Source organism: Diadema antillarum, unplaced genomic scaffold (assembly GCF_040938485.1).
Source record: "Diadema antillarum isolate AM-2024a unplaced genomic scaffold, OU_Dant_1.0 seq00000053_RagTag, whole genome shotgun sequence".
In the NCBI taxonomy this organism is placed as follows: Eukaryota; Metazoa; Echinodermata; class Echinoidea; order Diadematoida; family Diadematidae; genus Diadema; species Diadema antillarum.
The window spans coordinates 897544-914592 of NW_027271161.1; the positions used below are offsets into that span (position 1 = coordinate 897544).

At 40.8% G+C, this 17049-nt stretch overlaps 1 protein-coding gene across 1 annotated transcript in view; it reads left to right on the forward strand.

Annotated features, from left to right (window-relative positions):
- Nucleotides 1–17049, forward strand: part of LOC139725624 (organic cation transporter protein-like) — a 36604-nt gene that overhangs the window by 8220 nt on the left and 11335 nt on the right. Inside the window, exons 2-6 of the mRNA XM_071636714.1 lie at nt 1398–1697; nt 10626–10729; nt 11457–11611; nt 12090–12258; nt 12757–12895. Coding sequence (XP_071492815.1) covers nt 1398–1697; nt 10626–10729; nt 11457–11611; nt 12090–12258; nt 12757–12895 — 867 coding nt within the window. The remainder of the gene's footprint in view (nt 1–1397; nt 1698–10625; nt 10730–11456; nt 11612–12089; nt 12259–12756; nt 12896–17049) is intronic.

Consider the following 17049-nt stretch of genomic DNA (forward strand, 5'->3'; position numbering starts at 1 on the left):
ACAGGTGTTCTGTTGTAAACGCGGTGCGCTTAGTCTTTATTCAAGGCAGCGAAGGGAATATCCAAAGGGTTATGATGTCCACAGCTGTCACGCGGTGCGCTTAGTCTTTATCTAGAACAATGTACCGTTATCATATCTAAAGTTCCTAATAAAATGGATTATCAATACTGTTTTTATACCACCCTCTCAACAAATACATCAGTTTTAAACAAAAATCACTCTGTTCATTTACAACATTATTAATTATAATGTATTGTAGTGTACCGGTACATTGTTTTTGCATAATATTTCATTATTGGATGGAAATAAAGTGACATTGGCGTGGTATCAGCGTTTTCACCGTAGCGTTTTCACCGAAAAATTATTAATAATTGAAAAATACGCTAAAATTCACGAGAAATTGCTTTTTTGTTATTGTCGTTTTTAGATAAAGGGATATACACTGTATTATAAGCTTTGAATATTCCCTTCGCCGTCTTGAATATTAGACTAAGCGCTGTGGACATCACAACCCCTGGATATTCCCTTCGCTGCCTTGAATAAAGACTAAGCGCACCGCGTTTACAACAGAACACCTGTGAACATACCACTGATCTCCGAGGGGAGATCAGTGGAACATACAGAAGACAGTGCTCTTCTTTGTATAGCGGTTGGTCTCGATTCAGAAGTACAGGGATATAACAACGAGACCACATTGGTTTAAAATTCATTTATTATGACTAAGCTACTCATTTGGAAATGCTATCATAGCTTGATAATCATATCTATGCCCGACAAACAAAATGACACCAAAGAGGTATTGCCACCTCAGATGGTACCAATATCTGGCCTGGCCCATGGACTATATTGGAAATCCATTTTGAACGGTTGTCACAAGAGATCTGAATTCAGTGGAAGGTTGTACGTTCGTTTTATGGGTCGTTTTATCGCTCTTAATCACGTTGTCATCAGCCTGTGACATTTAATCAAGAAGCTGCGGACAGTATTTCCTGGTGCAAAAAAAAAAAGGGCAAATATTACACGCAAATAATGCCAAATACAGTGACAGAACACTCATTGGCGTTTCGCCTGTTTATTAGAGTACTAAAAATATTTTGTGTAATGGTTGCAAACAAGTTAGGAAATAATCCTATAGCAGAGAGGGGTAAAAGTCAATAGTCTTGTTCCCATGGTGAAGAGCGATTAGCTTCTTCAAAATGTAAATGAAGGGTCATGTTCTATGACAGAAAGTGATTGCTAAGAAGCCTTGGCATTCCCATTGACTGTGCCCACAGCCAATTAGCTCAGGATTTTCACATACGCCGCAGTGCTCATTGCAGATGGGACATCCATCACGTAGACGTGTTGAAACGAGTTATATACACTTCATCGTCTGTCATCATAATGGTCTTCCCCAGGTGCCTCAGTGGGATGCCGAGAACTGCACTTCTTTTCAACTTGACCCGACGGCGTGCGCGCAGGCAAAGCGGCACGCCAGCATCCCGCCAGCAGACCCGAACAACACGGAACACGGTCACAGCCAATGCAAAATGTACAACGTTTCCGGTTTGACGCTCTCTTCGCTGGTTGACCTCGATCAGGAAAATTGGACCACGACCGCGCCCTTTAGCAGTGACCCAGTGAAGTCCGACGTCATTCCGTGTTCATCTGGTTGGATATTCGACACCAGTCGATATAAATCCACCATTAATATGGAGGTAAAAAGCCAAGACTTTATCATTATGATTTTTTTTCAGTTAATCGTTCTGTGCGATTTAATTCTATATCACAATAATGTAAGGAATATGAACGGTCTAAAATAAATTTTACGGGGATATTTCCAATATAAATGAGCAAGATTATGGGTTCTTAATAGAAGTAAGTATATACAATGACAATGTACACAATTTTCTAATGAGGAGCAGCGTTCTTCCTCTCGGCATCGTATGAAGTTGGCAAGGTATGTATTTTATTGTCGATATTTAAATGTGCATTCTTGATAAATGTACATACGTCAGCAGCCACACACTATGTCGTTATCTTGATGGTCCAATTCACATGATATCGGCGTAAAATAACGCTGTTTCAAGTTGACAGTATCTATTTTATAACAACAACAAATTTTTTCAAATTTTCTAATCTTTCTGCGCTGTGCTTCGTCACATCTTCCAAAGGACTTCGACAATCATACTGTCACAATATTTTAGATGATTTATTTTTTGTCCCACTGACAATTCTAAAGTTACGTGCTCTCCATCATTCTCCGCTAATTCGGGTTAGTCGTGTACATGTGATTTCTTCTTTTGCTTCGAATTCAGTAGAAGCACGACTTAAAAAAAGGGAAAAGACAGAAAGAATGGAATGAGCCTGGAAAGATATAGGCGTCCATTTTCCCCAAATTAATGCTCGATGGGGTGGAATTGTTACTGTAGATGCATGCTTTATAGCTGGGGGCTTCAAAATGGGTTGTTTGGTTCAGATTCTTCCAAAAGCACCAAATTTGGCTCATAGGTCCCTTATACCATACTCTTTCGATTTTTAGCTCACCTGAGCCAAAGGCTCAAGTGAGCTATTGCGATCGCCCTTCGTCCGGCGTCCGTCGTGCGTCGTCCGTCGTCCGTCGTCCGTCGTCCGTCGTGCGTCGTGCGTAAACTTTTTACATTTTCATCTTCTTCTGGAAAACCCCAAGACTGATTTTCATCAAACTTGGCAGGTAGCATCCCTAGGGGGTTAGGAACTCAATTTGTTAAAATGGGCACCATGCCCCACCCAGGGGGCCCCCAGGGGGGCCCAAACCCCCCAAAATTAAGGAATCTGTCAAAATCTTCTTCTCTAGAACCAGAAGTGATAGAGCTAAGTTAGTACTATGGGTTAGTACATTGATGACTGTAGTTTCAAGTTTGTTCATGGCAGAATCAGGGGTGCCTCCCTTGGGACCCAGGGGAGGGGGTGAGGTGGGGTCCTAAAGGGGCCTAAATTGTACATTTTCATCTTCTTCTTGAGAATCCCATGACTCATTTTCACCAAACTTGGCAGGTAGCATCCCTAGGGGATTAGGAACTCAATTTGTTAAAATGGGCACCATGCCCCACCCAGGGGGCCCCCAGGGGGCCCAAACGCCCCAAAATTAAGGAATCTGTCAAAATTTTCTTCTCTAGAACCAGAAGTGATAGAGCTAAGTTAATACTATGAGTTTGTACATTGATGACTGCAGTTTCAAGTTTGTTCATGGCAGAATCAGGGGTGCCTCCCTTGGGAACCAGGGGAGGGGGTGAGGTGGGGTCCTAATAGGACCTAAATTGTACATTTTTATCTTCTTCTTGAGAACCCCATGACCCATTTTCACCAAACTTGGCAGGTAGCATCCTTAGGGGGTTAGGATCTCAATTTGTTCAAATGGGCACCATGCCCCACCCAGGGGGCCCCAAGGGGGGCCCAAACCTTCAAAATGAAGGAATCTTTAAAAATCTTCTCTAGAATCAGAAGTTATAGAGCTAAGATAATACTATGAGTGAGTACATTAATGACTGTAGTTTCAAGTTTGTTCATAGGAGATCCAGGGGTGCCCCTCTTGGGGGCAGGGGGGGGGGGGGTGGTGGTTGGGAAGGTCCAAATGGGGGCCTGAATTGTACATTTTCATCTTCTTCCTGAAAACCTCATGATGTATTTTCGTCAGACTTGGCAGGTAGCATCCCTAGGGGCTCAGGATCTCAATTTATGAAAATGGGCACAATGCCCCACCCAGAGGGCCCCAGGGGGCCCCAATCTCCCCAAATTAAGGAATCTTAAAAAACTTGGGCCCTTATTGTACATTTTCATCTTCTACTTGAGAATGCCTAGTCAAATTTTGGTAGAGCTGTGAATGATTCAGATTAGTGACTGCGTGAAAGGTGAACTTGCGATACTCAGGTGAGCGCTAGACCCGCGGGTCTCTTGTTGATGGGCGCCAAGACTAAAAACCCTTGGGGCTGCCATATTTGTAAAATCCAATATGGCCGCCATCCGGGTTGAAGGTCAACTGCAGTTACAAATTGAAAAGGTTGATTAAAGTTATTAATCCCATGTGGAAGATTTTACGGGGTTAGAAAATGTGATTCTAGATATCATTTTTGAAAATCAAGGTCACTTTAAAGGTCAAATAAGGGTCAAATCAGGCATTTTGAGCATTTTTTGAAATGGCGTCTGTGAACATTCAACTGCAATTCACTGGTACCCCTATTTTGTCCCATTTGTCATATCTTCCATACTCCTTCAATGGTCAATGAGGGCCCAGAGCGGTTCCACCCCCTACATATTACCAATAATGATTATGACAAATAAATGAAAAATTATATTCAATATATTATATATCATATATATATATATATATATATACATATATATATATATACATATATGATACAGTGAAAATTTTGAGCACAGAAAACGGGTTTCCATTGGTTTCGTGTTCTTTTCTCATTTTCTTTGCTGAAAGTTTTCACTATTTATCATTAATTTTGTTTCTGGTCAGTTTTCCCTCTCTTTGTTTCAATATGATATATATATGTATATGCTTAAAGACGGCCGACATCGTATTCCAAGCTGCTGAATCAGGGTGCAATGGCAAAGAGGGTAATAAACACACCTAATCTTATTATGTCTTCATTTTTCCTTCTGAGGAGATAGCTGGATAGCCCGTATGCAACTAGCTGGTCTGTTTGTATAGCTGGCCAGTTGTATGTACATGGGGTGGACCACTTTACCGGGTTATGCACCTTGAGTTTTCCGATAACGGAACGCCGATTTGGGATCTTTTCATGTGATTCTTTCACACACGGGACTTCCACTTTTTGTCTCTCCCACCGGAGGTGAAGGCGAGACTAAGGGATCCAAATGGCGTCCGTCCGTCGTCCGTCACAAATGTTAAAGTTTACCTGCAAGACTCTCTTATGATGCATAACTTGGCAACTGTTACAGCAATGGCAGCCACACTTAATTGATAGAAGCACTAGGGGTATCTTCATGTTATGGTGTTGTTGGAGTTCATGTGATGAGGTCAAAGGTCATTTGAGGTAATATATTAAAGAGTATGTGCAAGACTCTTTTCTATGTTAAAGTTTACCTGCAAGACTCTCTTTTGACAAATAACTCCACATAAGTTGCTTGGATTACAACCTAACTTGGGTCATAGATGCACTTGGGGTACCTTCATGCTATGGTGCCGTTGGAGGTCACTGGATAAGGTCAAAGGTCATTTGAGGTCATACGTTAAAGTTTACTTGCAAGACTCTCTTATCACACGTAACTCAGCACATGTTGCTACAATGCCAATCAAACTTGGGTGATGGATGCACTTAGAATAGATTCATGTTATGATGCCGTTGGAGCTCACATGGTAAGGTCAAAGGTTATTTCAGGTCAATGTTAAAGTTTACCTGCAAGACTCCCCTATGATAGATAACTTTGCAACCATCGCTCCCTTTTCAACCAAACTTGGGTTGTAGATGCACTTTGGGGACCTGCATATCATGTTGCCATCAGGGATGACATGGTAAGGTCAAAGGTCATTTGAGGTCATATATTAAAGCTTAAAGGTCACAGACAGGGGTCAACGAACTTTTAGGGCCCAATGTTAAGTTTTTATGGCGCGTTTTGTTTATAGCTCATAACTTTTGATCCCTTGGTCCGTTTGTGACCAAACTTGGACGGTAGATGTCCCTTGGGGAATTAAAGGTCATCACAAGGTCAAAGATCGCAGATAGGGGTCAACAAATTTTTAGGGCCCATTGCTAAGTTTTTATGGCGCGTTTCGATTATGGCTCTTAACTTTTGATCCCTTTGTCCGTTTGTGACCAAACTTGGATGGTAAATGTCCCTTGGAGAGTTGAAGGTCACCACAAGGTCAAAGGTCAAAGGTCAAAGATTAATGAACTTCTGGGAGTTAGAAAAATATTACTTTCTTGTACGCGAATGGGCGAGACACAATTTGGCACTTGCCTTGTTTATATCCTAGTGATGATCGAGGTGCAAAGTGTTGTACCTCTACTAGAGGGGACGGTATGACAACTCACACCATTGCTCAGCTAGACTTGAGATAAGTGGGATTCGAACCCGCGCCGGAACACGAGTCTTTAGACCGCAAGTCATACGCTACCGAGTGAGCCACCTCGTCACCTTTCATGGTTAATTATGCAACTTTCCAGCTGGCAAGCGATGTGATTCTCCTCCTGCTGAAATTGGTGTATGCCTTCTCTCCCTTGACAAGACAGCGTCTGCTTCTTCAGTGAAGGAAGCAATGACCGAAGCTTAGATTCCAGGGAATTGAACCCCTCAATCCAGGTCAGACCAGTATTCTAGGGGCAGTTAACTAAATTCGATTATTAGAGTCCTTTAATGCCAGTAACTTATCAGAGTAGGTGAAGACAATTCAGCTGAAGGTTTTTTCTTATCTTTTTTTCATTCTCTCTTTATCAAATGAAACCATTTCTTTACTGAGGGAGCAAATGACTAGGGAAACTGAACACCTATTGATGTTGTGTGGGAAGCTGATCCTAAAGAAAATCATCTTAACATTTTTGCGCAGCAACAATGTGCAGTCCTCTGACAAGAGATGGTGATGGCACCACTCAAATCTCAAATTATGATTGGAACAGCACCTGAAAATTAAGACTGAAAAATAAAGAACTGCCCTCATTTATCAGCGCACAGATCTCCAAGAATAAATGGAATAGAAAACTCATCCTGAGCACCTGATTCGAGACGGTAACATCCTACAGGAATTGTGATCTCACAACCCTTCAGCTTCCCAACAACTTAGATGCGATCTACGCAAAGATATTCTTACATCGGATGACAAAATGTTTTCTGAAAGCATTTTCTGAAAACAGTATACAATTGCACGGATGAGCATAACATCACATTTTTGGCAGTCTGCTTTTTTTAAATTCCTTTGATCTGAGAGAGTTACGGGTGGGTCGTGGTATTGGAAAGATAAAGACCTTTTCAGCTCTTTCCTGTACAGCATACCTTTCTTCCAGAGCCCAACATCAGGTACTGACAGGGTGCGACATTACTTCATAACTTGCTTTGATGTGGCATGCAAAATACCTAAGTAGTATGGGTCATCAAACAGAACTCACTGACGCATTAACTACTTTAACAATCGTGCTCATGTGCAGCAAGGAATGATAAGTAACAAGATTTATGGGGCAGCCAGCGTCAACGAGGGTAGGCATCATCTCGTCATAACGTGGGAGCAGATCATCAGAAACCACCCTATCTGCTCAAGCGGCGCTGTATCAACATTTCGAAGATGAGTGCTGCTAGAAATGAGTTTCTACTGCAATCATGACATCATAGGTCATGATGGTTGTTACCCCTGACTTCAGGGAGTGGAGTGGAGTAAAGGTGGCACACGTACATGGCAATTACTGGTACACTAGTACAGCTGTTTGAAGGCATGCATTGGGAGGTAGAAAACATGGAAGTTGAAAAAATGAATGAAATGGATGAATGATGAAGGTGAAAATGCACAATGTAGAGCAGGTGTCAGACGAGCCATGGTCAGTAGTATGATATTGCTGCAAACGTAAAGTGGGGGGTGGGAGGGGAATTGAGGGCCTATCTAACGGGAGGACACATTGTCGCAATGCCAGCTTCTTGAAGAAAATTATTTTTGCTGTCACAACTAACGCGATTTCCAGGGCGACGTCCGAGACGTCTTCAAACAAAAGGACAACTTATTTGCTTGGAAGTCACGGGGATGTTGGCACGGCTTTTACAGTCGCAGGGACTTATCAGAAACGTCATTTTTCAATGAATTCTCCATTTCGTTGCCATTATGTTACTACGGTCTCCACAAGATGCCGCGATATCTCGGAGATGTTGCAGACCAATTTAGTCCCGACGAACTGACCACAGTGATGGAGACATCGCAGAGACGTCTCCGAGACGGAAATAGTCTCTGCAAAAAAAATCGAAAATGTTCGATTCTCGTGCGAATCCTGGAGATTGGGATCGTCTCCAGGAGACGTGCGTCGTAGAGATGTTGCGGGGAGTAGAGTTGCAACCTATAGTCTTCAGACCATCGAGATACCAATGTATAAAGTCTTGTGATATCATACCCACTCGCGGCCAAGCACTTTGGATAAAATCTTAATAGACCCAAGACGGTGTCATGAAAATTGTGCTTTAGCATATCTAATCTGTACCCCGTTAATGGTGTCACTGTGACACCTGTGAAATATGCTTGTTCCCTCCATGGCGTCACCAAGACCGTCATATTCTCTAAATGGCATTATAGGTGTGGTGGTATGTAAAATTCTTATAAGGACTTTAGAATCAAACTTTCTTACACGGGTTCGAAAATAGCAAATCGATGCCAACCTGATGTATCAAAACACGACAGAATTATTTCTTTTTTCATTCCGATTAGGAGTGATCTTCATAATCATTATTCCACTGAATTTAAATCTGAGTTATGAAAATCTATTGTGATTGAGGATCCCTGAACTAGAACAGAAATGAGAGAAGAAAAAGAAGAGAATGCAGAAAAGAAATTACCGTCAGTAATCATTAAAAATGAAATTGAAGGGTTATCGAGTCTTCAAATTTGATTGTGAAATAAGGATCTGAGTAAGATCCCTTCAACCTTATTACTCTCAGAAAGGGGTTCTTAAATTACCGATTGTGAATATAATGTTTTCACCCCAAATGACCTTTAGGGAGACCTTATAAGGAAAGTTGACATCAGACCATAAAAACAACTTCAGAATCGAATTCCTTGACCCAGAAAACCTCTAGAGCTGACTTTTCAAATTATTGTAACACTTTAAAGGTTTTTAATTGTTATACTGGCCTTTAAACGTAGGTGGCAGCCATATTGGATTTTGCAAATATGCCGCCCCGGAGGGCGCCCTTCACAAGAAATATGCCTTTTTTTTTCCAGCCGTCGATAACTGCAATTCTATTACTAAGGCTGGCATTCCTGGAATATTGACCATGGGCAAGCCATTTTTAGATAACTTGTTATGAATACAATGGCTTGACTCCTAAATGACCTTTAGGTGACCTTATAAGGATAAGTTGACTTCAGACCATATAAACAACTTCGTTGGGAAACATATGTTGGGAAAGGAAAGGAACTTGAGGTTAAATGATATGTTTGGAAAGTTGAGATGAAATTAGTATTGATGCACTGTAATATTATGGGTGAATGGGTAATTGAAAAAAAAAGTAGAAATGTTTGTTTATAGTTTTTGGTTTTAGGTTGAAAAAGATTGATAGTTGTAAATAAGATGGGTTCTGATAATTATAATATGTGGTAGGGGTATGGGGCACAGAGCCAAATAAAGATTAACGTTGATGAAGATTTGATGAGATGATGATGACAATTAGGTTTATGTGGGTTTTTTTGTATATATGTATGTGTGTGTATATGTATGTATATGCATATATATAGGCCTATATGTGTATTTGTATAATTTATTATATTATATTTTAATGCGGATTATTGTATTAATACTGCGGATGATAACTACATCACTGCTGTTATCGTAACACAGAAATAGTATTATGTATTTATTGTTTTTATTGATTGATCACCGGTAATATCTGATATTCTATGTGTGATATGGGTTGCAATAATGTAAACTCTAATATTGTTGTTTTGTATCCCCATGTACGTGTCTAAACCTGCCATTCGTTTTGAATGAAACGGTGGACCTGGTTCTTTTGTATATTTGTTATTCTCACACTTACTTGAACTTGAATAAAGTCATGATTAAACTTCTATAAAATCATGATATCCCATGTTTAGATAGACGTTTTGATATCTACAAGTACAAACGCAACCTGGACAGCAAAATCAAATATAAAAAAAAAAAAAAAAAAAGATTCGAATTCCTTGACCCAGAGCACCTCTTAACCTGACTTTTTAAATGATTGTAACCCTTTTATTTTTCAATTGCAGGTGACCTTTAAAGGGGCATTCCAGACGATTTTTATAATTTCACATCATGTAGTACATAAATCGACAGCTCCATGTATAGATTTGTGGAATTTATTGTGGTCCTTGAGCAGAGAAACAATACTCTGAAAGAGCTTAAACAAATTACACTGAACAGAGTTGATGACATAGGGGCCTCACATATTTCAGAAATGTAGCAGTGTAATTCCATTACAATACTACTTGCTTAACAAGTTCACCTGTGTAGAATGTATGCATGCCATCTTCTTTTGTTCTGCTTCCTTTAGCCCCAACTTATGCATTCTTATGGTGAGGCTGCCATGTCATCATCCTTGTTCATTGCAATTTGTTGTAAATTTTGAAAATACTTTTATTCCTCAACCCAATCACTATATATTCTGAAACTCTGTACTCGGTATAAGTGATTTATAGTTGTGTAACTGTAAAAGTCTCAAAATCGTCCGGAGGTCTCCTTTAAACCTTCATGGCGGCCATATTGGATGTTGCCAATATAGCCACCCCAGAGGGCGCCCTTTTTGGCGCCCATCAAAAATCGAAATAGTATGGGTTTGGGCTACATGTGTGCCAAATTTTGGTGTTTTTGGAAGAATTTGAACCAAAAATCCCTTACGCCCCCCACTATTATCAGTTATACTCAGCAGTTTTTAAATGCTCTCTAATGAGTTTTCTCTCTGCTTAGTTTGAGTTGGTGTGTGACCGTAAGGACCTGTCGGACATCTCGTCATCGATGTGGTTCGTAGGGATGCTGGTCGGCAGTTTTGTCTTTGGGTCGCTGGCGGATAGGTAGGTGTGTTTCGAGCGTAGGGTTATTGTTGAATGCATATTTGGACATGACGCACCTTGGCGCATCTATCATAAATATTCGATTTTCGACTGTCCAAAGTAAGGAATCTTGTATTCAAACCTTTATTCTCCAGATAACCCTACAGTCTTCATTATCCCAGCATGGACATATAGCCGTTCAAATATTTCAAAGTTAGAGGGTACCCCAAGAAGAAAACAACAAACAGCCTAAAAACACAACAACAGCAACAAACAATGAGCAGGATTCAAACCTAGTATCACCTGCCTCATTTCAGAGTCTTGTCTATTTCTAGTATTTACAGCACTTTTGCTCCTCCTCACTGCTATAGATATTTACATGAATAGCAATTTTGTGATTATAACTGATAATGCATGCGCTAATAATGTGCATTCCATGATTATGGTAGAAATGAGAAAAGAAGTTTTCAGCAGAGCCAATACGCCATTGACGAGCTCGTCGTCCAGCATTGTTTGTAAAAATATATTAAACAACATTATAAAAACGAAAGTATACAAAATCATTTCAGAGAGTTGGAGAACGTACAATCATTGGTCACAATCATAGCAAACTAAAAACAAGACAGTTTAAAGAAGCGAAGTGTAGATCTTTGGCCAATCTTCGTTTGGTGGTCATAGTTAATCAGTACTTCACAGTATGAACAATAAAGGAAGTTTTACTTGTTTGCATTCCATATCCATACTCTAGGATTGGTCGATGTCGGACCCTGTGGATCTGTCTCGCCATTCAGCTCGTGTTCGGCGTCTCCGTGGCCTTCGCACCGACCTTCTGGTCTTTCGCCGTCTTCCGAATGGTCATTGGCAGTGCGAACTTCGGTGTCTACATGATGTGTTTTATCATCGGTGTGTCTTTTAAAGTCCAAGTCGGCAATACATTTGTCTTCGAGTATGATTTGTGATAGTTTCGTCACTTTCTTTTTATTCATCGATTAATTTTTGATTACACAAAGCTTATTTGATACAAATTTCAAAATGAGGCGATGTGGAGGTTAAAAGAAAAAGGAAACAGGAAACGGACAAGAAGGATGGCACAAGGAGAGAATAATAATATTGTGATGTATGAAATGAGGAGGAGAAAAATGAGTTGCAGAGAGACCAGATGATGATGGAAGACCACGTCATTTTTAATTGATCGGAATCCACAAAGGACCAAGATGATAAGTAGTATTTTTTTAAAAGAGAAAGCTTATGTTCTTTCATGTAAAAATTTGATAAGACGTTAAACATCTGTCGTCAACACCATTCATCCTTCGTATTGTATGCATCACTTATTAAAGATCATGCACTTGTTCAATTACAATTGCGTTATGCCATGTTTTAGGGACGGAGTTCGTGGGCCCGTCGAAACGTGTTCTTGCTGGCCAGGGTATCAGCGTTGCTTTCTCAGTCGGATACATGGGGCTGTCCGTCCTGGCTTACCTTCTACGAGACTATCATCACCTGCAGCTAGCAATCTCTGTACCCATCGCATCGCTCTTCCTCTTCATACCGTACGTTAACATGGATTATTCTTTCCCTAAATCTCTCCCTTCCCATTGAAGTTAAATTACAGAAAAAAAGAGACAAGGATGACTCTGCTAATGATAAGATGATATATTTCTATAAATCTTTCTTACAGTGTTAGATTTTCCTTCTGTGCTTTTGAGGTAAATCACATCCAAAACAATATCATCCTAGATCGTTGTTTTGCTTCCCTTTAGTCGGTTCAGTGATGAGCAAAAGAGGGGAAAAAGAAGATTGTCTGAATTGCTGATATTGTTCACGAAAGTTTTAAAAATGAAAGGATACTTCACTGTACGATCTACTTGTAATTTAGGGAAGTCGGTGACGTAATACAAGAAGAGTCATTATATTTCCGATGTGAAGTTGGAGTATAATCAAGACAGTAATTACATCGTAGAGGCTTCATTCGGACAATACATTACTAAAAAGAAAGTTTTAAAATTTAATCTCAGTTCTTCATGTTAATCATTTCTGTCGAACTTCAGGATCGTCCCCGAATCGGCACGCTGGCTGCTTAGTCAAGGGGAGATCGAGAGAGCGAGCGAGATCATCCGAAGTATCGTAAGGGGCAACCGAGCGACCCTTGCCGAACCCATCTTCACTGAAAGCGACAGACTGGAAATGGTATGATTACAAAACTGAAGATGGTAGCAATTGACACGATAATTACAATCACAACCACAAGCTTCATAGGCAACTCAGACCCAACTTCCAACCCTGAACCCAAACTTCTTACCCTAATCCCTATCATGACCTTCACCCACCTACATATCCATTCATCCATCAATCCATCCATCCATCCATCCATCCACCTACCCACTCATGCACCCACCTATCCGTCAACAAACCCCTATGTCCCAAACACTCTTTCATCTGCCAATCTACCATCCACCTTGGGGTCTACTTTGAGCAGTCTCTGAGGATGGATAGGCATGTTTCGCAGGTATGCCAGACTGCTTACTTCTAGCTCCGTAACATCGCAGCTATTAGACATCTGCTTACAGGGACGGCAGCAAAAAGCATACTCCACTCGGCCCTAACATCAAGACTGGATTTTGTAACAGTATTCTAGCTGGCCTTCCACCTGTAACCTTGAATTGACTTCAAGCAGTACAGAATGCAGCAGCACGCTTGCTCACCTTGATCACCACGCTGAGGAAGTATGATCACATCACTCTTGTCCAGACTGAGCTGCATTGGCTTCCTTTCAATCAAGAACAGAATTGACTACAAGGTCTTACTGGTCACTTCTAAGGCCATTCATGGTCTGGTCCCAGGATTCTTGTTTTCCCTAATCGAGCGACGGTAGCCTCGCCCTGGCCTTCGTTCATCTGGCCTTACTCTCCAGGTGACCACCACACATCTCAAGGGATACGGAGACCGGGCATTTTCCTCTATTGCTCCTCCAGGAACTCCCTCCCATCTTTTCTCCGTGAAATCGACAAGCTGGATCACTTCAAAGCCTCACTCGAAACTCACATTTTTCACCAGGCATTCAATTGCTACATGTCTGCGCCTTTGAATGTTTTATAACAGATATATGGTGCCATACAGATGCCGTGGATCATAATTATCATCTATATCCATACACCCTATAAATACACCCATTTATACCAAGCCACCCTTTGCATCGACACCACCGTCCACCTATCTGTCATCTATCCACCCATTCACTCTTTCATCCAATACTCAACCCATCTTCAAAATCTACCCATACTCTCTTCTATCCATCACTCCATCCATCCGCTCAACCTCCTTCCCATCTATCCATCCACGCATAAACCCGCCCATCCAGCCATAAACCGGTTCACCCATCAACCCAACCGCCAACCTGATCATCATCATAATAGTTGATATAGAAATACAGATTAGGGGCGGATCCAGGAATTCTGCAAGGGGGGGGGGGGGGCAACTAATATTCTGGTGCCATTTCCGGGTTTCATTTCATTTTTATTTCTTTTGTTTTAACGAAAAATAAAGGGGGTGGGGGAGTGCGCCGGTTGCTCCCCCTCTGGATCCGCCACTGCAGATCACCCTCTTTCCAATACACTTGAACAACCAGTTTGCTTATTTAAGTTCTTTATTGCTAATTGGGAACATTCCAGCGAAGTTGTTATACTGACTTGACATTAAAGGTATAACATACATTTTGAACAGATCATTTATGACCTAACTTTCACGACTCTGAATTTCATTATATTTGATATCGGACAAAAATGAGTTAGTATGACCTGCATTGAAACGAATAAATAAAACTATTGAGTGTATGGGCTGAAAAACATTCAGGGCGAGTTGGTAAAAGACACCAATGGCTTGAGCTCTTGATTTTCACCATCAAAATTCACTGTCATAATATTGTAAGTAAGGTGCAAAGAGAGTAGTTCAAATGAAGTGTGGCTTCAGTTTTTGATTTATAGCCAATAAACGTTTTATGAATATAACAAGCATAAAAAATGCCTTTCATATAGACACAGGGACCGTGATCAGTTAGTGCTATCAACGCCACGTGTGTATTTGTGTGTGTATTATTGATCAATGAATCAAAGATTAATGATAAGTTGCACTTTTAAACTCTGCGTTCGAATGATGTTCTACTTATGAATGTGGGTTGTTAGGTCACACTGTATCTGTTTATGTTCCACGCGATGAATCATAAATTCACAATACGCTTATAAATCGTTTCCATTTGGGACATCACGTACCATCAGAAAATCGCTTACGATGCCATTTTGTTTAAAATCGTCAACTGCTTTCGCAAGTTCTTTGAACGGAAGGGCAGTTGCGAAAATACCTTGAACTCTGTTGAGCTCTGTTGTATAGATAACTTTCAATTATACCTCCTCTTTGATTAGCTCACCTGAGCTAAAGGCTCAAGTGAGCTATTATGATCGTTCTTCGTCCGGCGTGCCTCGTGCGTAAACTTTTTACATTTTCATCTTCTTCTTGAAACATCAATATCGATTTTCACCAAACTTGGCAGGTAGCATCCCTAGGGGGTTAGGATCTCAGTTTGTTAAAATGGGCACCATGCCCAACCCGGGGGGTTCCAGGGGGCCCAACCCCCCAAATTAAGGAATCTTTAAAAATCTTCTTCCCTAGAACTAGAAGTGATAGAGCTAAGTTGATACTATGAGTTATTACATTGATGACTGTAGTTTAAAGTTTGTTCATGGCGGAATCAGGGGTGCCCCCCTTGGTACCCAGTCGAGGGGTGGGGAGGGGTCCTAATGGGGCCTAAATTGTACATTTTCATATCTTCTTGAGAACCCCGTGACCGATTTTCATCGAACTTTTCAGGTAGTATCCCTGGGAGGTTAGGATCTCAATTTGTTAAAATGGGCACCATGCCCCACCCAGGAGGCCCCACAAAGGCCCAAATTTCCCCAAATTAAGGAATCTTTAAAAATCATCTTCTCTAGAACCAGAAGTGATAGAGCTAAGATAATACTGTGAGTTATTACATTGATTACTGTAGTTTCAAGTTTGTCCATAGAGGAATCAGGGGTGCCCCTTTGGGACCCAGGGGAGGGGGTGGGATGATGGTCCTAATTGGGCCTAAATTGTACATTTTCATCTTGTTCTTGAGAACCCCATGACTGATTTTCACCAAACGCGGCAGGTAGTATCCCAAGGGGCATAGGATCTCAATTTGTGCAAACGGGCACCGAGTCCCACCTGGAGGGCCCCAAGAGCCCAAACCTCCCAAAATTAAGGAATCTTCTCTTGAATCAGAAATGATAGGGCTAAATTATTGCTATGACTTTACTGTAGTTTCAAGTTTGTTCATAGCAGATCCTGGGGTGCCCCTCTTGGGGGTAGGGGGGAGGGGTGGGAAGGTCCAAATGGGGGCCTAAATTGTACATTTCATCTTCATCTTGAAAACCTCATGATGGATTTTCACCAAACCTGGCAGGTAGCATCCCTAGGGGGTAAGGATCTCAATTTAGTAACATGAGCACCATACCCCACTCCAGGGGCCTCAGGGGGCCCTCAATCCCCCCAAATTTAGAAATCTTAAAAAATGTGGGCCCCTATTGTACATTTTCATCTTCTACATGAGAATGCCTGGTCGCGAATTTTGGTAGAGCTGTGAATAATTAATATTAGTGACTGCCGTGAAAGATGAACTTGCGATACTCAGTGACCGCTAGACCAGCGGGTCTCTTGTTCTTGATGTATTTTTATAGATTGTGTCTGAAAATATAAGCTATCATTATTGTGAGTGGCGTTCGATTGGAGTCACACTTAAACAAAATGACGATAGTTATTATGCATACAAATGGATTTCAAGGACTGATATACATCTGAATGCTTTTATGACCCTGATACGTACGATTGAATTGGAAGAATAAACTCAACATATATATAACTTTCGCGTCCTTCAACTTTTTATTCTTGACACAGTAGACTATCCAAGTATAGATATGCTCATGATATACTAATCATAAAGAAACAAATTTTAAAAGTAAATCTTTATTTTGAACAACGCAGCAGAGCGATATAGTGTTAAATGAAAGAAGAGACAAGAGAGAAAAAGAGAGATATACTGACACATCGTGAACGAAAATAGGGCATCGACGTAAATAGTCTGTAGGAATGAATTTATAATCTCCTGTTTTTTTTATTTCTATTTATTTATTTACTCTTATATTATATATATATATAAGAGAGACTAAGGTTATATCCAACTAGAACTGGAGATGATTTAACCCTCACTTTAGATGCGCATAATTGCACTCCTTGTCAGGACATTTTCATTTCATTTTTATGTATAAACA